Here is a 24689-nt window from a genome sequence, read left to right as displayed (position 1 = left end):
GCTAAGACCCCAGTTGTAGGCCCCGCTGTGTGGAGATGTGACATGTCATTGCTGGGGAGGGGGGGGGGGTACGATTTTAGTCTAGCAATGACCCAGTAGAGAAAGTGACAGTGAAGAGTTACGCTTCATTTTTGGCAAAATCCTACACTCTTCTCATAATAGTGAACTCAGAGCTTCCTTTCATCTTGGTCAAAGGTGTGGGATAGACTAATCAGAAGCTTCTGCATCTGGTTCTCTTATACGTTTTGGTATTTAGGATTGGTTTCAGGGTGAGAGTTTTCCCATAGAGTTCTCCCAATTCCCCAGCCAGAAAGATCAGTCAGGCCTTGGGGAGGGCACTCTGCTGACATCACTTTTATGACCCTTCTCTTGTTCATACCCGTGTGTACCTGCCTCAACTCCCTGTACTAAATGATCTCCTCCTTCAGGTTGGGCACCATGTCTAACTCATCACTGGAATACCTGAATGCCCTGCACACAGGAAATGGTTAACCACGATGCAGAGGATGAATGGCTTAGAAAGGATGGCAGATGTGAGTAGACAGCCCAGTGACACCCCTGGGACATCCCTCCTGGTGGGGACAGAGCACTGTGTTTGCTTTTCCTGTGGTAGAGTCACTCTGACTATCATTCACTACATGGTTTATTTCCCAAGTCCTCAGAGAGAAGTGCTGGTCCATGTCCAGATGGATTGGTCAGTCATCCGGCCTGGTGTCATGTCTAGCTCCCAGAGTAAACAAGAGCGGGTGGTGTACACAAATATATATGAAAGGATAAGACTACAATTCATTGTCCAGGTTGCTCCTACCCATACAGCCTCCCTCTTATTCAACGGTTTCTTGAAAAGAAAAAGAAGCAGACATTTCTTACACTACAAAACTGTGACAGACCTTCCACTGGATGCTTTACATATGTTGTTTCACTGATTCTCACAAAAACGTTGTGAAGTGGGGATTGTTTGAAGATGACATAACTGAAACCCAAAGGGATTATGGGGCTGGCTTCACCTTTGGGTTTTCTATGTCCCCAGAGACTGTCTGCCTCCTGGAAAGCCCAGAGGCAAACACTTCCTGGCCATACCTCGCATATAAAATATTTCATAAATCTCTTTAGAGTCAACTTGATTCACCCAACACGTCATTTAGGAAGCCCAAAGGGATAAAAATGATTGAGACTGGCCTGATAAAAACAGAAATTCCCTTTGAACTTAAATTTCATGTCCCTCCCACAGTAATCCATCCTGGGTGATCCTGTTTATTGTCACATACTCTGTGAAAAGACTTCTCCAGAGAATTCCAGAGGCTCTGGAAGGAATTTTTTTCTTTTAAGTAAAGCTTACACCACAACTATACTGGCCTATGGCCTGACCCAGCCATGAGTGATTTCCTGATACCATGTATGAGATCATTATAAAAAGGGTTTTACTATAAATAGGAAGCTCACACAGACCTTGCGAGAGGGATTTAAATAGAGAGGGAAATGGAGTCCCACTTTATAGAATAAGACAACAGGAGGGCAAAGACCTGAGTGGTATCTCGATGGCAGCGTCCATAATGATGGATCTGGTTTTCTGTTGATTAATGTCCATGGGCTGAGATCATATAAGAGATACAAGGAAGCTGCTGAGAAAATAAAGTGAGCCTTAAGCGTTTAGGAATTGACCTGGGGGAGATAACTCGACAAAGTTCAAAGCGGGGAAAAATGGAAATCAAGAACAAAGTTCATGAAGAAACACACACACACACACACACACACACGAATAAATAAACAGAAGATAGGAGGGAGCATTCAAATCAAACCAAGAGAAAGGAAAAGCCAGGCCCCAAACAGCCCCACCATCACACTCAGTAAAGGTATTAGTGTACACTTTAATCAGGCCATGTGTTTCTGGCAAACAAGGCCCCAAATCTTCCACAAAACTACCACCTAGACAGGACTGTCTTTCCCTTTCAGTCTGATCTCTGCGGCGATACGCCTGCCACTCAAGAAAAGAAGGAGTGGCAAGGACAGTCTGGCCACCAAGCAACAGCCCCTCATCTGGTTCTGCCAAGACCGAAGCTGCGTCCCAAGTGTCCTAGGGAAATCGGAAGCAAGCCAGAAGTTTAGCCGCCCCCCCACCCCAATGGCACATCCACAAAAGCATGACTTCACATCCTGAGCAGACGCTCAGACCGCCTGCCAGGGCCTGGTGTGCACAAGCACACGACCATGCTCCGTGCCCACCACCCAGCCGTGCCGCCCAGCAGCTCTTTCTTCCAGGGCCTGCGAGTTGGGGTGTGTGGCCCTTGGGGAGCAGGAGGGGCAGTGAGAAGAGCCCTCCAGGAGGAGCCTTGCCTCTCCTCGCCCCCTCTCACTGGCTCCCCCACCACCCTCCACGGCTGACAGTTCCCATCCCTCCACAGGGCTGACCTGTTTCCATGGCAACCGGAATCCTGGGCTCCGGCAGCCTCTGGTCTTGCCACCTGTTATTACTTCATCTCTCAAGTGTAAAGCATCCTAGCCGGTGCCACTTGGCTGTGCAGAGCGCATCTTCAGAGGATGGAGGAAAGAAAAGGGGAGAGGAAAGAGGGAACACAGAAAGGCAGCCCCAGGCTGGCCACACAGGACACACACACACACACACACACACACACACACACACACACACACACACACACACACACACACACACACACACACACACACACACACACACACACACACACACACACGGGCCAGGACGAGAGAAGGAAGGGAAGGCAAGGAGGGAGGGTGGAAGCCAACGTGCCTTCCCTTCAGAATCAGCAAGCAGGCCTCAGCTGGAGGCCACCACCACAGCCCGCTCCCTTGTACCCAGCCTTTAATGAGGGCCGTGGGAGGCGCAAGGAGCGGGAGGGCACGGGGGCAGCAACACAGAGCTCTGCGTGGGCCCACACGGAGCGGGGCAAGGAGAGGGTTAAAGGAGCAAAATAAAGACTGTGGAGAAGGCTGGACCAGAGGGCAAACAGAGCCTCAAAGCCTGGATAAATGGCCTTAATTCTCATGCTCTTGCTCACCCTACTCCTTACGTGTTTACTCATATAAATTATCCCCAAGGCCTGACACCTTTTTTCACTGTTTCCTTATAACTGATGAAAAAATAAATCCTACAGATCCAAGGAATAAAAACGTTGGGATTCCATTCAGACCCGTTCTTCTTGGTCACTAACAGCAGCTTAGGCCCCACCCCAGCGCTCCAGAAGGAAGACCAGGGAGGCCTACCTCCCCGCCTGTGAAAAAGCAAGGGGACTGCAGAGCCCAGCAGGGAAACGGACACCAGGGGCCACTTCCCACCCACCCGTTGGGCCGCCCGAGTGCTCATGGGCAGAGACCTCGCTCTCCCTCACCGGCCATCATGCCACCTAGCACCAGGGACAACGTGAATGTAGGTGAGGATGAAGGAGGCGGGGCTGCTAATGCAGAGTGATTCCAGGCCCTGAGATTAGTCCAGCGGCAGAGACGAAGGCCAAGGGCTGATTCAGTAAGTCTTCAAGTTTATGGATGGGCCTAAATTCGCCATGGTCCGTGGTGTTCAGGACAACGTGAGAAAGAACGAGCTGAAATGGCAGAGCGTGCTTGCAGGAAAGCAGGGAGCAGAGCCGGTCAAACAAAGGCACAGTAGGAGGAGTGGGCTTCTCTGAAGAGGCCTCGGGCCCTGGGGTGGAGTGCATGCCTAGTTAGTGGCAAGAGAATATATGCTAGGGCCCATAAGTCTGAAGGTCTCTTTCCGGCCTATGATTTGATGATTATAATAGGGTGAAGGTAGAATCAGAAAAGGGAGGACTCCCAAACCCAGAGGAGCTCAGCCTCTCATCACTGAGTTGTGTCTCTCTCCCCGTCGGCCGCGAGCTCCCTGAGGGCAGGAGCACTGTCTTTAATGGTGGAATCCCCAGCATCTGGCACTGTGGCTGACTCAGTGCTGGCCATAAATACTTCACGAAAGGAGGAACAATCTTCACAGAGGCTTTTTGGACAAAGAAAAAACTCAGGCAAAGGGAAGTCAAAGATTGGAGTTGAGTGGCTGTCAAGTGTCACCCGAGTACCGAGTGACCATTCTAAGGCATTGAGCATCAGTCCTGTTCATAGCGGGGACAGACAGAGGGAGCAGCAGAAGTAACTGGGGACCCAGCAGAGAGAATAAAGCTGTGGTGGAGGAAGCCAATGGGCCTTCCCTCCCTCAGGAACCCTCTCCCTGAGGCATTTCTTGGAAAACCAGGAAGGAAGGGGTTAAGAACTCCCAGACTCAGTTGGCTCCAAAGCCCGTTGAACCCCATGTTCGAGGGCCTCTTGCCAGGGCCCCTGCAGCTGCTGGAGAGAAAACAGTCTGTCTTACTATTTGAGTGGCTGCAGAATCTTTATAAAAATTTTAAATGTGGTGTCAGTCACCCCACCCATCCTTGCTTCTACTTTCTTTCCCTCACCATTGGGGAGTACAAAACCCACACCGTTAGACACACAGCTTGAGAATATTTACTCCTAAACACTGTGCCGTGAAAACAGAAGACATGTCTGCTCACATCGATGTCTCCGTCCTGATGGACGTATTTGGTTAGAGGTGCGATTTGCCAGGATTTTGGATAGCACATCCCCAATTCTGGGGCTCGGTGGTCACGTGACCCGTCGGCAATGTCCTTTATGTTCCAGCCTCAGGCTGGCAACTTCGGGTCTGTCACTGATGCTTCAGAAAAGCAAGGAAAAGACCAAGCGAAGCTGAGGACTTTTCACAGTGCTGATTAGGGAAAGCACAAGAAGGTATTTCAATTTTCCTGTGGAAGGTCATGTGGGTCAGTTCATGCCCTGGCGTAGCAACTTGTTATTGCCACCAAATGAGTCGGTGGAAGGGGGAAACGGTTAATCTGAGAGTAACTATGTCAACAGGGCTCTGAATGAAGTGGTGTCATTCCCCTTAGAGAATTGCAGGACATCTCTGCGCGTTAGAGCAGGATAAGCCTCTTCCGTTTAAGCTGTCAGGATATTATTATTGTGATATTAGAATTCATCAAGCTCCCTTCGTCTCTTATTCAGCCTTGCCTCTCTCCACTCCTCCTCACCAGCACCTCCAAGGAACTCGGCTCTGTCAACCCCAGCAGCCCACAATGGACCAGCATCTTCCAGGTCCTTCAGACTGGAAAGCAGTACTCAAGAAAAGGAAAAGGATGTGCCTCTAGCGTCAGACCTGAGGATTAGGGCAGAGTCAAGAGACCACAGAGCAGAAGGGCAGCCCGGCCCGGGGGTGTGGGCCCAGATGGGGGACACACCCAGAAAGCAAGCCAGGAAGCAGGCGCTGAGAGCCACAGACACGTCTGCCATAGTAGGACAGAGCCTTAGGAAAAGAGTGAAAACCAAGTCTATCCCCTGGATTTAACAGTGCAATCTGGTTCCTGGCCAGTCATCTTAATTCGGTAAATCCAAAAGAAAAAAGAAAACAAACTGAACATCTGTTTCCAAAAAGTGGATGTCTCTAAGGTAGCGGTTCACCTGGGAACTTGTTAAAAATGCAAATTCTAGGCCCCTAGAATTTGGTAGGTCCAAACTTCTGAGGGAGGATCCAGCAGGTTCTGTCTTAAGGAACGGGTGATTCTGATGTGCTCAAGCTTGAGAATCACTGCTCTATAGCCACACATGTGTCACACACATTTTCCGTTAATGCTGCGCTTTACATGAATTGACTTATGGAATCTTCACATAACCCTAAGAGATAGATGCATTAATGTTCTGATTTTATATAGATGATACTCGCAGCACAAGGAGGCTAGGTAGCTGTCTCGGGTCATATGTCAGCAAGCAGCTACAGTGGCTCAGGCCCACCAGCTACTACCCTACCCTGGGCACAGAGGCCACACACTGGAGGGAAGTCAAGTCAGAGTGGATAGCAGGCCCCAGGGCTTCTCAAATGTGAGTACTGTGCAAACAAACCATGGAGGCCTCTCACTAAAATTCAGATTAGGATTCATATGTCTGGCTTAGAGCCTAAGAGTCCACATTTCTTACAAGCTCCCCCACTGGGTAGCCAACCGTCTAGGTTTGCCTGGCGCTGAGGGGTTCCCAGGGCACAGGACTTTCAGTCTACAACAGGAATGTCCTGGGCAAACCTGGATGAGTTGGTCACCTGGGTCCCAGCTGACGTTGATGCCACTGATCACACTTTGAGAAGAAAAAATGCAGACCCTCAAGGTGAGAAGTGTGGATCGTATTCAAGTGTGATGTAAGTTCTGAGAGTGGAATATGGCATAATCTATTTTATATTTTAAAAAGAACTGGGGCACCTGGGTGGCTCAGTTGGTTGAATGTCCGACTCTTGATCTCGGCTTAGGTCTCAATCTCACGGTTGTGAGTTCAAGCCCTGCACTGGGTTCTGCACTGGGTGTGGAGCCTACTTTAAAAAAATGTATGTTTAAGGGCGCCTGGGTGGCTCAGTCGTTAAGTGTCTGCCTTCGGCTCAGGTCATGATCCCAGGGTCCTGGGATGGAGCCCCACATCGGGCTCCCTCCTCGGAGGGAAGCCTGTTCTCCCTCTCCCACTCCCGCTGCTTGTGTTTCCTGCTCTCACTGTGTCTCTCTCCCTGTCAAATAAATAAATAAAATCTTTTAAAAAAACTAAAATTAAAAAAAATGTATGTTTAAATAAAAATAAATAAAAAGACCACTTTGGCTACTCCATGGAGCAAAAACAGGCTGACAGACCAATAAAGAAGTTGCAGTGATTCCAGGCAGGAGCTGGTGGAGGCCAGATGAAGAAAGGAAGACAGATTTGGAGTATATTTTGGAGAGGAAGCTGGTACAGGTGATGAAGGAAAACAAAGCCAAGGATGAATCCTAGGATTTTCACTTTTGGCACAGCATTATTGTTTTTAAAGAACAAGGTCAGAAAGAGATATATATAAGAACTAGAATAGGAAAGACAGCAAGACACAAATGAGAGAAAGATGCAGGGAAATTATTGAACTAAGAGATGTGTAATTTTTTTTCTAAAGTAAGACTCATTTACAAATTAAAATCTCAGGCAGAATTTGTAATGCGGGGGATCACATAACACCACAAACAGCTAAAGTTAGTTTTGAAGATTAAATGTGTCTACTATGGACTAGATTGCATCTCCCGCAAAATGTTATATGTTGAAACCCTACCCCTCAATGTGATGGTGTTTGGACTGGGGGGGTCTCTGGGAGGTGATTAGGTTTAGATGAGGTCATGAGGATGGCAGGAATAGTGCCCTCATATGAAAAGACGCCAGAGAGCTTGCTTCTCTCTACCATCATGTACCAAGGAAAAGCCATGCGAGGACACAGCAAGAAGATGGCCGTCTCCAACCCAAGAGGACAGTCCTCACCAAACACGGACACAGCCGCACTTTTATATTGGACTTCCAGTCTCCAAGACTGTGAGAAATAAATCGCTATTGTTTAAGCCACTAGTCTGTGGTATTTTGTTAGGCAGTCCAAGATAAGTGCCTGCTGATACATTCGTTTCTTTTGAAAAGCCACTGTGCACCATGATGCACTTCACAACTGGCCTACAGGTAAAAATTAAGAGACACCACTAGGACAAAGAGCCCATCTTTGAGATTAGGATCCATCACTTGGGGTTCCAATGTCCTGACTTAACCGAATGGTGTCCAACTCAAGGACATTCACGTCTCAGCTTCCCAATGTTGATAACCATGTGACTTGGGGCAAGTGACACAACCTTTCTGAGACTCCGTCTCCTCCTCTACAAAATGAAGAGTTCCAGCGTGTACCTATGTGTGCCAAGTGCCTGGCACCTGGTAGGCCTTCTGTCATTTCTCCCCCTCTTTCTTCTCCTATGTAAAATAATTTTATTTCTGGGCGCCTGGGTGGCTCAGTGGGTTAAACGACTGCCTTCAGCTCAGGTCATGATCCCGGAGTCCCGGGATCGAGTCCCGCATCGGGCTTCTTGCTTGGCAGGGAGGCTGCTTCTTCCTCTGACCCTACCCCGTCTTGTGCTCTCTCTCTCTCTCTCTCTCAAATAAATAAAAAATAAAAATCTTTAAAAAAAATTTATTTCTGATAAAGGTGGGGGTTGGGGGGGATCAAAGGCCTAAATAAGCTTCCCAAGAAGTGACACATGATGGGAGAATTCACATTCACGCTCCATGTCCATGAGTACATCGGTCAGGGTCTGTGTGCCTTGGTGTCCTCTAGGAGACACAGCATCTACCTTACTTACGGGTTTGCTGCGAGGAGTGAATGAGAGAAATGTGGCCTGCCTAGCGCAGTGTCTGTCTGACACATTCAAGGAACGTCAGCAAGTATTACTCTCATTGTCATTACTCAGGATGTGGAACTCTTCAATCCAGAATCTCCTAGGTCATTAGGCCCAAAACATGAGAGAAAGAGAAATGAAAGAGGCTCACAGAAAGGCAAGTCTGGGTGGATGCCCCATCCTGGGGAAATGGGACGGTAATACAGGGATGCTACACGGGTGGGACTCTACTCCACAGCTTCCTCCTGCTGGGTTTCCTGCATCCATCATATTTCCCCAATTAAACCCGTACAGAACGATTGCTGTCCTGCATCTAAGGTTTAGCAAAGGATGCGCCAGGGCCAGGCCAGGCTCTGATAGCTTCGCCTGATGCCAGTGAGACCCCCACAGGCAGTTAGTTTCCCGGGATCACACAGCCACAGACAGGCCCTGACTCAGATTAGCGATCTGTGGTCATAGACATGCTCTGCTGGTCCGAAGGGCACAGAGATGGGCTATCAGCATTTGCAGTGGGCAGGCATGGTGCCAAACACCCACACTATCTCACTGAAGCCTGGAAGCAACCCCACGAGGTCAGTACGGTTACTCTCTCCATCTTACAGATGAGGCAACAAAGGAGCAAGGAAGTGTCAGTGACTGACCCACGTTCACACAGGCACAAGATGGCAGAGTGACAACGTCATGACTCACACTCTGGCCTGGCCAATTCCACTGCCATTCTCCCAGCCAAAAGGTCTGAAAAATTAACTCCAAATCTGTCCTCAAGCCCAGAGGGACCCCTCAGGTTTCTCTTCGTTTGCTTTATAATCTGTAAACTGTTTAGTTAAATAATAATTCACCTGAAGAACACCTGTTGTTAGTTCCCAAATTTGCTCTTGAGGAAGAGAGAAGCAGCTCACTTTTCCAGACAGAGCCCTGTATCTGAATTTTCCTCTCTCTCCCCTGGAACAAAGCCTGAATTTCCTGCGTCAAGATTGGTAAGTGGTGGATTGTGTGCACTTTATGGTTTTTTAGGCACCTTCAGAGTGATCCAAAATCCTTAAGCTTGTGTCAAAGGCAATTTTCACTCTCTCTCCTAAAGCTCTACTCGTTGCCCCCGGGCCATATGCTAGAGGACAGGGATGTCAGGAGACTAATGTCTGTTAGATCTTTCCCATCAGTGTAGCAATGACATCATATGCTTCTTTTAGGTAATTTGCACATTATCAGACTAATTTTCAGATTATCTAATCAGCCGACATTACCCTTAATCAACTCAGCTCTCCTCTTCCAGTCCTGCAGAGTACAACGTGCCCTCCAAAAGCGCACTAGGGTGGGGCCTTCTCTTCTCTCGGCAGATACTGAAAGCCTAGCTATGTGCCAGGCACCCTGTCATTATGCAGAAGACGGAGACCTCCCAGGACCCAGAACAACCCAACTTCTATTCCACGGGCCTGAGAAACAGGCTTGAAATAAATTTTATAGCTCCACGTTTTTAAAAAGCACTTCCCTCTTAGGAACTGCAAGTGTGTTATAACATTTTATACTCATTTATGCTCTCAGGTAAAAGAGACACACCATGTGACAATTAATAATATGTCAAACAACTTTCTTTATAAATCATACGTCCTTGCCTTCTAGTAATTGCTACTGTGGCTCTCCCTTTCATTACAGGATGCCAGCTACACAGCCTAGCACAGAAAATGCTTCCAGCGGCGGCTCCCGCTCACTCTCCCACCATTCTTCCAGGGCTACCGTCGGACCCAACCACAATCCCTTGTCTGGGGCATTGTGCTATTTCATACCTCCCTGCCTTTGCCTCTACCTGGGAAATTCCTCTTCATTCTTCCAGAGCTAACTTGAATGTCCTCAGCGAAGTCTTTGCAATGGTGCAGTGGTTCTCAAGCTTTTGCATGTCCCAGAATGCCCTGTAAAATACAGATTGCCACCCCCACCCCCAGAGTCTCTGTTTCAGAGACTGGTGGAGTCAAGAATCTGAATTTCCAACAAGTTCCCAGGCAATTCTGATGTCACACGGGGAGCATGGCTGCCCTAAGTGGTAGAAAGTGTACTGTGCCCTTGAGCCCTTCACTAGTTTATACATCCTCCATTACACACTCCTTCTCAGGACAGGGAGTAAGACAGTATCTAGCACACGGGTACTAAACCAATGGATGGATGGATAGAAGGTTGGGTGGACAGATGAATGTAGTAGACTGAATTTATTTACACAGCTTTTCCATTCAGGTCCAGGACCTCAGCAATGCCCACACCCACTCCACCTCCCAGAAAAGTACTTTGAAAACAACATCTTTAGTAGATTCCCACTGTGCATAGAAGATAAAAGCAAAGTCAAGAAGAGTTTTGGCATGGTGAGCATGGGTCAAAGAGTTCTGAATTCTAATCCAGTTCTCTCTGCTACCCTGGCCCCACTGGGACTGTTTGCCAAGGTGGCATTTCAGAAGTCACAAGAGAATGCTTCTGAGTGGGGTGCCTGGGTGGTTCAGTCGGTTGAGCGTCTGACTCCCAATTTCAGCTCAAGTCATGATCTCAGGGTCATGCGATTGAGCCCCACATCGGGCTCCGCGCTCAGTGGGCAGTTTGCTTGAGACTCTCTCCCTCACCCTCCGCCCCTCCCCCTGCTCACTGGCACTCTCTTTCTAAAATAAACAAATAGGGGCACCTGCATGGCTCAGTCGGTTAAGCGTCTGCCTTAGGCTCAGGTCATGATCCCAGGGTCCTGGGATCAAGTCCCAAGGGCTCCCTGCTCTGCGGGGAGTCTGCTTCTCCCTCTCCCTCTGCCCCTCCCCCCACTCATGCTTGCTTGCTCTCTGTCTCAGATAAATAAAATCTTTTAAAAATAAATAAATAAATCTTTATCAAAAGAGAGAGAGAGAATGCTTCTGAGTGGCACCACACAGAGCCCTAACCTGCCCCCCATCCTCCCTCCTTTTATTCGTATACATGTAGTCTATGTGTGTGTGTACCTGTATGTACACGCACACACCTGCGCGCACACACATACATACGCACGGTGATTTCATTTGTAGAAAGCAAACAGAGGTCATCAGAGAAATGCAAGAAGGAAGAAGAATCCAGCCTCACGCAGGGAGGGCAGGGGAGGGTGACAGCTTAGGTAGGGAAGACCCCATCAGAAAAGTCCTATCCCCCCAAGGTGAATGTCGGAGCTCCAAGCATCCCAGCACTGCCTATAGCTGAGGCGGAGAGGCAAGGGCATGAAGGAAAGGGGACGAGGCTACAGAAGAGACAAGAAGTGTATACTCAGGAGAAAACACGCAGCGAGGAGAGGAACAAAGGCGAGAGAACAGGGTGGATTGCTGAGCTGGCGGCCCGGGGCAGCCTGGGACTGGGGGGCAAGGGGAGGTCAGTGCTGGCTCCGGCACTCCGCTCTGCCTGAAAGCAGGCGTGAGCATCGGCTTGGCGGGAGACACAGTCGGGGGGTGCGGCGAGGGACAGCAGGTGCACCAAAGTCAAAAGGTCTCTACTGTTGCCGGTGGTGTGAGCGCAGATGCCCATGCCATGGAAAACTCCGGAGTCTGTAGGGCTGTTTTTCTCCTAGGCCTGCGTGTGCTCACAAGCAGCTGGGCCACCCTGCAGCTCGGCTAAAGAGGGAAAAGTCAGCGTTCCCACTTTGCTGGCGTCCAGAACTTTTCCTGTGGGATCTGCAGATTAGCCTCTTGGATGAAGCTCTCCTGCTCCCTTCCCCCAGTCCAAAAGCCTTGCCAAGGAAGGATCACAAAGCTGGGACCTTCGATGCCGCAGAGCTGTCGCATTCAATTCACCACACAGCCCCAGTTGCATTTAGGGGCAGGATGGATGGGAGCCCACCCCCACCCCAAGCAGTGGGAGCAGCTAATGACTGGGTATTAATGATGCCGGCAATTAGTGCTCGCGAGAAAATGGTTGGGGGACTGCTCACCAGGGGAATGTGGGAGGGAACAGAGCAGACATTCAGAGCAGCAGACAGATTGGTGGCATGCGTGACGCAGAGAACCTAGGAAGAGCTGCTGTCTCTTAGATCTGTTCCGAGAAATTGGGGAAGAGGGAAGGAATGGCTTCTGTGGCCTCGGCGGCCTTCCTGCCACACCCTCCTTGCTAGCAAAATTGGAGTTAACCACAGAGTTCTCAGAGGCATCGTGAGCAGACGTTGTTTAAAAAAGGTGTTTGCGAGGGGCGCCTGGGTGGCTCAGTTGGTTAAGCGACTGCCTTCGGCTCAGGTCATGATCCTGGAGTCCCGGGATCGAGTCCCACATCGGGCTCCCTGCTCGGCGGGGAGTCTGCTGCTCCCTCTGACCCTCTTCCCTCTTGTGCTCTCTGTCTCTCATTCTCTCTCTCTCAAATAAATAAATAAAATCTTAAAAAAAAAAAAAGGTGTTTGCGAAGGTTCTGGAACTTTCCCCGTGTAAGGAGGCCCCTGATGAACCCAGGGACAGCTATTCTTTTCTATGCAGCTTAAAACCCTTGGGTTTTTGAAGAACTCAGTTTGTCATCAGCAGGGGAGGGGGGAGGGGAGAGGACTCGCAGCCACACTGGGGACACACTTCCATCCAGGAGGAGGAGAGACATCGCTTCCTGACTAAGCAAGGCCATCTGGCCTCATGGTGAAGACATGAGGAGACAGAAGACGCTGAGTCACGAGAATACGTGAGGAGATCCTGGTAGACAGAGGGAAATAGGCCAGCGTGCACCCCGGAAGTCAACAGCCAGCAGGTGCAGGCATGGGGCAGCCGCGGGGGGTGGGGGGGATGCCTAAGGAAGAGACTTCCTTGATCTGCTTCGGGCCTGCAGCATACCTTGGGGACCACGAGGAACCTTCCTCTGCTGTGGCCATCACTGTGCACACACACAAAAGAGACACAGACAAAAGAGAAGCATTCCAAACCCTATTGCATGAGTAAAGCACCACAACACGGGGACCAAGTGGCTTGACATTTGAGAAGAGATGTAAAGAAGATAAGCCAGCACTGGGTGGAGTGGGAAATAATACAAAGTTAACAAATACTTCAGAGAGAGCAACTGTGACTAATAAATACTTTCCAGATAGCAATCCAAATCAAAAGAGATCATTCTTGGCCTCCTTTGCCGGAAGAGACAATAGGTACGTCTAGGCCACTGAGATCAGAGAAAGGATAAGAGGAGAAACAGAGAGACGCAAATGCCGGCTGCCCCATACATTTTCCTTTCTGAAAGACTGGACCAAGGGAACCTCTCCCCAGGGAGGAGGGAGAGAGAGAGCTCGGCGTGCCTCAGAAGCTGGCAAGGGAGGTGGGCTAGTTCTGTCAGACCCTCCTGCCCTGCTTCCCAGGTTCTGTCTCGATGACAAGAGCAGGTAAGGAAATAAGGGTCTGTCACATGAAAGACTTGAACCCTGCAAGCGAGTAGGAATTAAAGAAGGTATATGGGCTGAGCTGGGTCCCCCCAAAAATGTGTATGTTGAAGCCCCAACCCCGGGCCTCAGAACGTGACTCTTCTGGGATAGAGCCTTCAAAGAGGTGATTAAGTTACAGTGGGCCCTAATTCAATCTGACTGGTATCCTTCTAAGAGGAAACTTAGACACACAGAGAGACAGTGGGGCTATGTGATCACAGAGGGAACACCATGCAAAGAGGCAGTGAGAGGGCAGATACCTGCAGGTCAATGACAGAGGCCTCTGAGGGAACCGACCCCGATGACACACTGGTCTGGGACTTGCAGCCTCCAGAAGAGCAAGAAAAGTAATTTCTGTTCTTTAAGCCACCCAGTCTGTGGTATTTTGTTATGGCGGCCTGAGCACACGAATACAGAAGACAATGTTACAAGGAGAAAGGAGGGTGGGGTTAGGCAACCCTGACACTAATCCCAAGAAAGGTCTTGGCCAAAGTATGTTAATCATTTCAAATATTTGATGAGTAGCCGATGGACAGCTGTTGACTAAGTTGATGGACTAAAATGCACAGGAGTCACCCTCAGATCCTAGAGTCTGGATATTTTTAAAGGTCTGACCCCTTTAGTTACATTGCATTGCTCACCTTAAGAACATCTACCACAAAATCTCGTGAACAAAATAAAAAAATACATGGCCTGTCCACAGTTTTTCTTCACCTAATGATCTTAGAATGACCCACATCTTGAAACAGGCTCTAAAAACTCCATCTTGCCACCCCATTTTGAGTTTTTGACAAGTGCACGCAGATCATGCTTGCTGATGGAGTGCTCAAGTGAAATGCATGGAGGCTCAAGGGCAGTATTTCTAAGGCAGGAGAGCCCTGAACCAAAATTGTGACCCCTATAAGAGCCAAGGCAATAGATCAAGAATATTCTACATCTCTTGGTGGCCAAGGCAACATTTGAAATGTCCATCTGAATTGACATGCCCAAGGGCTATGCCCACATTAGGTTAGTACCCGTGAATGGAAGTTCTAGAGCTGAGGGAGAAGAGGAACAGGTCTGGCATTTGACAACAGCCAGGTAAGGATGTTTCCCTTCTGCCTTAACGCTCACATCCCTTCCTCTGGGAACAGAACTGGGGATGCCACCTGGCCCACTCACTCTAAGCCTGGGGCTCAGATGACCCACAGGGCAGCTGGGGCTGCGTTAAAAGAGCCAAGTCACCACAGGACGTTGAAACCAATCAATGGGTGCCACCAAAGATGCCAGAGGTGAAAAGAACACTCTATCACCCTGCCCACCCACTTCATCACTGCCCCAACCCAACAACTGGGAACTCACGTCTGTGGTTCTCATTTCTGTGGTTGGGCGGGGACCGGGTCTCCTGGTCTTGAGCCTCATCTCCCTCCTCACTGGCCAGGTGAGTGTGAGCGTAGTGGTAGCTAAGTCCTGGCCGGTTCTTGTAGCGCTTGCCGCAGACTAGACGGGAAGAGAAGAGGGGAAAAGGCAAAGATTAGCAAACTCTGCAGTCACTGCCATCATTCTCCCAGGCAGTGCCTCCCATCTGTTTACCCCAGAGCTGGGTGTCCCTTAAGAAGTGTCTCCCACCCTCAGCAACCTTTGCCCCGCTGGACAGAACGGACACCACTGTAACAACATGGGCCCAGGTAAAGAAAAACCAGAAAAGTAAAGGATGGAAGTTGAACTGTGAAAGAGCTCCATCATTTCCTATCTGTGAGACCCTGGGCAAGTCACTTACCCTCTTTGGGAAACCCTCTCAGTTTCCTCAGAGGGAAAACGGGAATAATGATAGGACTTAACTCATAGAGTTGTTGGGATAAGATGATCTCTATGCAAAACACTTATCACAGTGCTGGGCACGTCGGAAGGGTGATGATTATTATAACTTTGAGGCCAAAGAGCACTGGTGGTCCATCCAGTCCAACATGCCATGGCACAGATGAGGCAAGTGAGGCCCAGCAAGCCCAAGTGATCTGCCTGGGAACACGCAGCTAGTTGAGGCAGAGCCACTAGCACCCAGGTCTCCTGGATTCCCATGCAGTGCTCCTCCCACCACACGGTGGTTAACTCTGTATAAAGTACACAAGCTTGATACGGATAATATTTTGATGTATCACACGGTGATTTTGTGCCAGAAAAACATATCCCAATTCTGCCATGGAAACCACGAAGCCAAGCCACTGTTGGTAGATGTGGGCACAAGAGCTTGTGCCCTTGATGCCCCAGGAAGCCTCTGATACCCAAAATCTAGGAACGTGTCCTCACAAGCTCGACCTCTCACGTGGACAGTGTGAGACAAGGACACCCAGCAACATAAATACGGCTTCATTGGGCACAGAAGAAGAAAGGGGCAGTTCCATTGGTTGGCTGCCCAGTACCTCAGAAGCAGAAGCCTAGCTAAATGGCTTAAGACTAGACCACCCCCACTTTCAATGAAGTTGGATTTAGTGGTTCACTGTTTAGAATGATACATGTGGCTAATTTTTAGTCCTTATCAAAGTTAAGTATTTCCTCTTATCCTTAGAGTTTTATTACAGGAAAATCTGATCAGCCTTTCAGCATCTACTGGTATATGACTCTCCAGCAGTTTGTTGATATGGTGAATTATGTTGATTTCCTAATGTTTCTTCTTATTGAGCCATTCTTATATTCCTAGAACGCTCGCCATTTGGCAAAGAGTGCATTATCCACTTGATAAACTGCTGCTTTCTATTTTCTAATCTTGTATTTTGGATCTATACTCAGACTTGAGATAGATCTAGAATTTTTGACCTATCTTTTACCGCATTTCAATTTTATGGTTATGCTGACTTCCAAAAATGAATTGAGGTGATTTGCTGTGTGAAACTGGACAAGATACATAGCCTCTCCGTGCCTTTTTTCGTATCTAGAAATGATGATAGTACTACTTGCCTTGAAGGGTTCTAGATAATATTTGTAAAGTATCTCACTCTGTACCCAGCACATAACAGATGCTCAGTAAATGGTGGCAAGGGGCTTCAGCTTAGCCTGCCACATCTTAAGTGCTGGGCCCTCCTGAAAGAAGGACTTTGAACCTGGCCTCAAACAATGGAATTTAGCAATGGTTAGACTTTCTTAATAAGGTGAGAGTCTGAAATTCAAGTTGGTGACCTAATGACTATAAATTCAAGTCCTACAATTGGCTATTTACACTCTCTCTCTCTCTGTTGTAAATATTTCAAAAAAATAAAACGGCACTAGACATCTCAATTCCATTTGACTCGGGAAATGAGACGTAAGAGGCCCCTGAGGCACGCTCTGGGCCTGCTTGTGGCTTCTTCTATTTAACCTTTGCAATGATCTGAGGTCAATAAACAGCAAATTGTGGGGTCACTGGCTATAAATCCACTTAGTAACCAAGCGTACTGTTGTTGAGGAATAAATGTTTATTAAGAATCAGGACAATAATAGTATTTCCATGAGGATGCCTCAGCTGACTCTGGAGACCTCCCTACTACAAACTCCACAGCATTCCATTGGTGCCATTTTGTTGTGTCAATTACCACTGTCTTCCTTAATACAGAATTTCAGGATCTTAATAATCATGGGGTCTCACTTATCAAATTGTTTTATTCTCGCTAATGCTAGATGCCTGGGACAATTCCACGGATCGGGGAATCACGACCCATCCAAGCAAGCATTTCTTCTTTGATCTCCTTGAATCATAGTTACATCTGCACTGGAGGACTTCTCTCAAGGACAGTTTCATACCAATTTCATCTTCATAACAACAACTCCACCCCTTCTGTTGCCATGCACATACCACACCTTCAAAATATATTCATTGAATAGCTGATGAACGAATATGGAAACACTTTGTGGGAAAGCCAGGAGATAGGGGAGGAGGAAAGCGTGTAGAATCTGATCCATCTATCCACATTAATCTCATACTAATAGGTCTTTAAACCTACAAAACCAAACCCAAGCAAAGAGCTTCCCATATCTCCTTCCCCAACACCATAGAGAGTAATGATTTTTAGAGTAAATCCTTTTGCTAGAAAAGAGATTCTGGAAGAGTAGTCCCCAGACCAGCACCATCAGCATCACCTGGGAAGTTGTTAGAGATGCATATTCTTGGGTTCTCCTCTGATCTACTGAATCGGAAACTCTGGGGGTGGGGTCAGAAATCTCTCTTTTAACAAGCCCTCCAAGTGATTCTGCTGCACACTACAGTCTAAGAACCACTCTACTAGAAGAATGAATAGATTTAGGCTTGACTCTGTCCACCCTAGTGCACCTGCCCTTTGAGATGGATGGAAGTGGCAAGTAGGGGCAGTGAGACTTGTGCTCTGTCATTAAAGGAACCAGAACCAGACAGTACATTGAGGTCATGGAAACCAGACCTCTTATGCATCATCCCTATACACAGACCCACAGAGCTTTCCTGATGGAGCTGCCCTTTTCACCACCTGTTTATGCCATGTTATTCCGCATCACCAGGTCTTCATAATAAGCACCTCATATGTGCCCAGCCCTGTGGCATCAGAAGGACAAACATAAAGGAGAGCCCCAGTGCCCTCCCTCCAGGAGCTCCCCTTCTGGCGGAGAAGACGTAGAAGTCACCAAGCAAAAAGGGAGATGAGACAAACGCACCAGTGTGCACATGCACGCAGGGAAGAGGAGGGGCCAGCACACCTGCTTGAGTGTGGAGGGAGGGCTTCCTGGAGGAGGTGGGTGAGCTGTGGCTTGCAAGGTAGCAGATCATTACCAGACAGACAAAGGAGGCAAAGGCTTTCAGGCAGCAAAGCACATTCCGCCCAACTATGGGGACCTGTGGGCGGGGGTGGGGCGTGATGGAGCTAACAAGCAAGGAAGCCAGGCAGGACTTTGTCCCGGAAACGGGAAGCCAGGGGAGGATTGTAGCCTGAGGACCGACTTACTCAGATTTACATTTTAGAAATCCCATTTAAGCCTACAGCACAGAGGATGGGATTTGAAGGTGGCAAGAGGCTATTTTAATTTTCCGTGTGTGAACAATGAGGATTTCAGGATGGGAGAGGGGTTAAAGAGAAGGAATCTGGTGGAAAAGGGTGGGTATAAGCAGCAAGGAGAAGCCTAGAATGACAGCAACTTGGCCTTCCTGGCCATGCGCCATCCAGGCCCTGTCTAGCTCCCTAGCCTCACCCAACACCACATTCCACCACCTTCTCTGCCCTTCTGCCCATTGCCTTTCCACTCCATAAACATCTTTATTTCTACCACAAAGCCTTTACACAAGCTCTTCCCTTGGCCTACAATGGTCCCCAGCAACAGTTTGCCTAATGAATGCTTCATCATTCCTCAGATGTCAGTTCAAATGTCCTTCCCCAGGGAAGTCTTTCCAGTCAAAATTAGGACCCCAGTTTGTTACCTTCCTAGGACAAATCATGGCTCACTATGTGTGCCCCCCACCGGCAGCAAGCATGGCAGGCCCTGTGTGTTTGCACACTGCTGTATCCCCAGTTACCAGCACAGGGCAGATCATGACCGGCACTCGATGTCAGTTAAGGGAAGCAACAAAAACACCCAGGTTCCTATGGGGCAATAGGTCGAAGGATGAGGAGGAAAACCAGATTTAAAGAAAGAAGAGAATGTTCAGTCTGGGGTTGCCCTGCACACCCTGAGCTTAGGAAAAAGATGTGGATGTGGAGGTTGGCAGGGCGGCAGGAGTTAGGGATATGGACAGGAGGAGAGATTATGGAGACAGAGAAAAAAAGGTGGACAGTGGATAGAACTCAGAAAACACCAGTATCTCAAGAATCTGGTGAAAAAAGAGAAACTGGTTTGTTTGTTTGTTTTAAGTTTATCAAGAAAGACTCATCCAGGAATGAGCAACATCAGCCAAAGAGGTAGGGTTTCTAAATGTCCACCACTAGATGAATGGATAAAGAAGATGTGGCATATATAAGCCACAGAATATTACTCTGCCATAAAAAAAGAATGAAATCTTATCATTTGCAACAACATGGATGGATTTAGAGGGTATAATAAATTAAATAAGCCAGTCAGAGAAAGACAAATACCATACGATTTCACTCATATGTGGAATTTAAGAAACAAAACAGAAAGAACAAATTTAAAAAGAGACCAAAAAAAAAAAAAAACCCAACTCAAATATAGAGAACAAACTGATGGTTACCAGAGGGAAGTGGGGGGGGAATGGAGTTCAAGAGCACACTTAACATGATGAGCACCGCATAATATATGGAACTGTTGAATCACTGCATTGTACACCTGAAACTAATATTAAAGGTATGTAAATTATACTGGGATGTAAATCATACTGGCATTTTTAAAAATTTTTTTTTAAAAGAGGTAGGGTTTCCAGATGACAGGACCAAGGATTCCACCAGTCACGGCCACTGAGAACAGCTACTGAGTGTGTACTGAGTGCCAGGCCTGTTCTCATGATCCAGGTCAGTTTGCTCACTGCAACCCAAGTCCCCATTTCACAGATGAGAAGCCGGCAGAGCCAGGAGAATGTCAGATGCCCAAGAAGGGTTGAGAAAGATGGGGACTAGGAAGAGAGCACTGGATTTGACAACCAGGAGGCCACCTTCGTAAGAAGGGAATCCACGACCTCATGGAGCACGAGACAAGACTTGAGAGGCCCAGGAAATGAGGAAGTGGTGACGGGGCTAAGAGACCACTCCTTCCACCAGTGAGGCTTGGGGGGGGGCGGGGGGGAGCAGGGGTCAGGGAGGCTGAGTGGGGCTCGTTCTTTAACAGGGCACATCCCGGAGCAGGCTCACAGGCAAAGGGAAGGAGGTGAGAGGGAGGGGAGTTTAAAAGGCAGGGTTAGGAGGAATTGGAGATAATACAGCATGATGCCTGACCCCAAAATGAAGCTTCTAAGCCAAGTATCGGGCCTTTGAATGACTTCATCCTAGGGACAAAAGATTTCTAAGATTTATCTTGGTGGAACTGTATCTGGATCAGACTGCTACATTTTGATGGAAAGAAATGCCTTGGAAATCCTACTTTGATTGGATTGCAAGAAAAGGAAAACCCAGCACTATTTAATAATATCTCCCTGCCACACCAAACACGGACGGACCAGCTTCATGGGCGTGGGACCCGTGCATTCAGACAGCGTCTGTGCTCAAAAGGGCCCCACACTTGGCTTAACACTTTGCTATCACCATCTTGAAATTCTCAATACATATTGAACGAAGGGCCCCTTGTTTTCATTTTGCACCGGGCCCTGTACAATGTGTATCTGGTCCTGGAAACCTGTTAGGGCTGGGGTCAGAGATCAGGAACTAAGTTACTCGAAATAAACAACCTGACAGCCTCGATATACGGGAGCTGCCACGTGGAACACAGGACCCAAGCAGCCCTGAGCTGGGAGTAAATGCCCGTCTGCGGTAACCTTGGAAGTCTGGCCAGGGCATTTCAGTGCCACCCTTCAGAGAGGCAGTTTCTCGGTGGTGAGTAAGTGGGTAGGCTAGGCTGGACCGGAACCGCCTGGACTCAAAGCCCTGCCTAGTCTGCTACTGACTGCCTGTGTGATCTGGGCTGAATTGCCAAACCTCTCTGTGCCTGTGTGATCTGGGCTGAACTGCCAAACCTCTCTGTGCCTCCGCATCCTCTGTGGCAAATGGGGAATGATCACAACAGCACATCTGCCTCACATAGTCGTGAGAGTCTGTGAAAGAAACACATTTAAAACAGTGCCTGGCTCGTCCTGAGGGACAGCCATTGTCGGCTCTTATCAGCACCATGGCCATCAAAGCAACAGGAATAAACCCAAAAGGGGAGGGGGGTAGTAGGCATTTCTTCTCTGCGGTCAGTCGGGGGTGATGGAGTCGCAAGAAAAAGAGGGTGGGGAAAGTACACTCTGAAAATAAAGTCTTAGAACCTTCTGTTATCCCTTTATCACGTCAGCAACCTCACTCTGGAATGATCTGTCGTGCGGAATCAGACCGAGCCCCAAGACTGCTGAAGCATTCAGAGAGGGCTGCGCCCCATCCTCCCACCCTGGTCTCCATCCCCGGGGCCTGCTCCTTTGTGTCCTGGCCCTCTGAAGCCATCACCCCAGGGACCGGTCAGCCTGGCCTGGGCACAGCCCTTGGCCCTTGTTTTCCCCTTGGCAAGTATGCACCTGGATTTGTGTTCCTGGCACGGTGCTCAGAGGGGAGCGGCTGTGACAGTAAGGAAGGTCCAGCTTGCCTTCCTCTCTCTCCTTCCCCTGGGGCGGATCCATCTGTCAAGGTGCAGAAATCGTGCTTGCCCACTTCCCCATCCAGAGCTGGATTCTCCAGGTAGCACCTCCCGTCTGGAGTTATGAATACCTTCAGTGTTGCCCCAGAATATTTACAGCAGCCCCCTCCCGGCTTCAACCCTACCCCCACTCACTCCTTGTCTGGGGGAGCAGGGTGGGGGGAGGCGGCGGGGGCGGCGGGCGGAGAATCAGGGGCAGTTTGCGTGAACAAAGCCGGCTGCCGCAGACAGCAGCATCCTTCCTGCAGGGGAGAGACAGCCGCCTTCCCCACTGATAACTTAATGACTCTGGCACATTTTCATCAGTCCAACTTGGAGCACGCAGTGGGTATCTGAGCCAGTGGTTTCCGAGAGACTGAAAGCAATTACGGGATGAGCGCCCAACGACAAAGCCTGGGCCTCGGGAGTCACCAGGCCGCATCTCATTCCCAGTTGTGCCCCGTGGCACTTGCATCCAACCCGAGGAGGCTACTTCCCTCTCTCTGCAGCTCCACAACCTCATCTGTAAAATCAACCCAACCCAACCCACACTTACGGGCTGTGAGGCAGGCACACAGTCCTACGCTGAATTTCACAGTAGCTCACAAGATAAGGATGTTCATCCCCACTGTACAGATGAGGAAACTGAGTCTGAGGGCATTGAAGCAACTCCCTCAGTGGCAGGGTCAGGATTTGAACTCAGGTCTGCCTGACTTTGAAGCATGTGACTGAAAGATGCGTTATCCTCCATGCGGACACCCCTCCCAGTGCCTGGGGCTGAGGTCTCTGGCCTCTTGCTCTCCGCCTCTTGTGACGTCTGGCCAGTGGGAGGCAGGGACAGGAGAATGGGGGGTGGGAAGGGGAAGATGGGGATTTGTGCCCTGCCCTCCCTGCTTGGTGCAGGTACTACCCCACCCCCCCATCCGGGGCACCTTGCGTCCTCCCCCTGCCCCTTGGCTCCCCATCTCCCTTTCGGCACTTCTATCCTGCCCACACCTCCTTAATCGTTTTGTCATCCAATTCTCTTGCTTTCAGCCCTTCTGAGTAGAATCCTATGTCCCAGTGGGCCCAGGACAGATACAAAAGGAGGCCATTTTGACAAGGGGATCCTACCCTACCAGACTGGGTCATAGATGTTTGGGGCTCCTCACACCTTCCTGACTTCTCTCTGCAGAACCATGTGGGGGTTGGAGGAATGTCTACAACCAGTCCCCCAGAGAAGCCCCAAGTGAGAAAAGCCCTGCATGACTCAGTTTGGGATAAAACTCAGGAGATCCTTCAAAAAGCCGCCAGGTCAGACTTGCATACTCATGGTGGAGTATTAATCCCTATGACTATTTTAAATGGTTAGGCCTTACCCAAAGAGCCAACCATGGCTCCACTGAGCTCAAATGATGAGAGTAGCCCAGGTCCTGCAGTGTCTAGGCACCAAGAGGCTCCTCTTGGGCAAGTCCCTGTGGGCTTCTCTTCCCAGCCTCGAAGTCCAGAGGCCAGACGCGTGGGTGGCCTTCGGGAGACCTGGGGTCTGGCCCTGGCTCTCCTACTAACCAGCTATGCACCCTTGGACAAACCCCATACTTCTTTGGGCCTTGGTTTTCTCATCTGTAAAATAGGACAATTTAATCAAATAATCTTGAAGTCCTTTGATTCTAGCACTTTGTCATTCTCTGTTTTCTCTGGGCGCTCGGAGGCCTGTATGCCTCCTGAAGGAATTAGTCCCTGGACTCTGATAGAAAACCAATGTAAGCTCCCAGCCTTGGGATCCACCCAGGGCTGCCTACATCCCTCTCCCCTCCCCCTCACCAAGCCAGGTCTGCAGCTGCCTTCCTGTGGCTTCATTTCTTCTTCCAGGACACACTTGGTGCTTATTTTAAACTGAATTCTTCTGGATAGAAGCACAGGGGGCTGGGAATAAGGGTGGGATGTAACATCCTGATTTTTCAAAGCCACATTCCTTGGGGCCTGGCACTGACCCATGTATGAGGAATGAGTCCAGAGACAGGATCTATCAAATGCCAGGGATCCGCAAATTCTGTATCTTCATTGAGGGAGAGCTTCTGCTTATTTTAGGAATTTGTTGTATATGAATGTGACTCCAGTTTTTAAAAAACAGGAAGAATGGAGATAAGCAACAAGCTTTTCATTTCTAAATACTATATAACCTGATTTCGGATCCCCAGCAGAGAATGCAGAAACTCCCAAAACCAAAGCATTAAATGTGTTAGTGGGACTCTTTCCTGCCCTGCTGAGAAGCAGGGTAGCAGAACTCTGTTAAACTCTGGGATCTGCCTTCTTGTGTCCGCTAATTGGCTGTGTGACCTTGGGCAAGTTACTTAATCTCTCCAAACCTGGGTTTCCTGGTCTGGAGAATGGAGCTGATAATAGTTCCCATCTCACATGGGTGTTACGAGAACTGAATGAGTTCATCCTTATAAAGTGCTCAGCACAGTGGCCGGCACACAGCAAACACTCAACATTAGCTGGGCTCGCTAGCTTCTCTGGTTCCTGACACCTCCAGCAGCCAGTGCACAGAACAGAACTGGGGACCCAAGGTAGGTGCAAAATATGTACTTTCCTGACTTGGCATAAAAAAAATAAATATTTATTGAGCGCAACTATGAACCAGACAGGGAGCTAATTGTTTTTGCACGTGGTCTCATTTAACCCTCTTGGAAACCCTCTAAGGTTAATCTTATTGTCCTCACTTGACACAGAAAGAAAGCAAAGCTCAGAGACAAATCCTTGGGGATTTTGTCCAAGGTCACAACCAGGAAGTGATGCAGCAAAGATGCAAATCCTGGACTTCTGACTCGAGAACCATCTTCTGGCGTCCCCTTTGCAGAGACGGTATCTTCATT

At 48.9% G+C, this 24689-nt stretch overlaps 1 protein-coding gene across 3 annotated transcripts in view; it reads right to left on the bottom strand.

The window, feature by feature from the left end:
* Positions 1–24689, bottom strand: part of DPF3 (double PHD fingers 3) — a 246733-nt gene that overhangs the window by 59035 nt on the left and 163009 nt on the right. For all 3 annotated transcript variants that reach the window (XR_003515591.1, XM_027569208.1, XM_027569209.1), the window contains exon 7: positions 14950–15087. Coding sequence is in view for 2 of the 3 variants with exons in the window: in XM_027569208.1 (XP_027425009.1) it covers positions 14950–15087 (138 nt within the window). In the remaining variant the exon portion in view is untranslated. The remainder of the gene's footprint in view (positions 1–14949; positions 15088–24689) is intronic.

This window comes from Zalophus californianus, chromosome 6 (genome assembly GCF_009762305.2).
Source record: "Zalophus californianus isolate mZalCal1 chromosome 6, mZalCal1.pri.v2, whole genome shotgun sequence".
In the NCBI taxonomy this organism is placed as follows: Eukaryota; Metazoa; Chordata; class Mammalia; order Carnivora; family Otariidae; genus Zalophus; species Zalophus californianus.
Note: the sequence above shows the minus strand (reverse complement) of the source record. Positions and strands in the feature narration are given on the sequence as shown.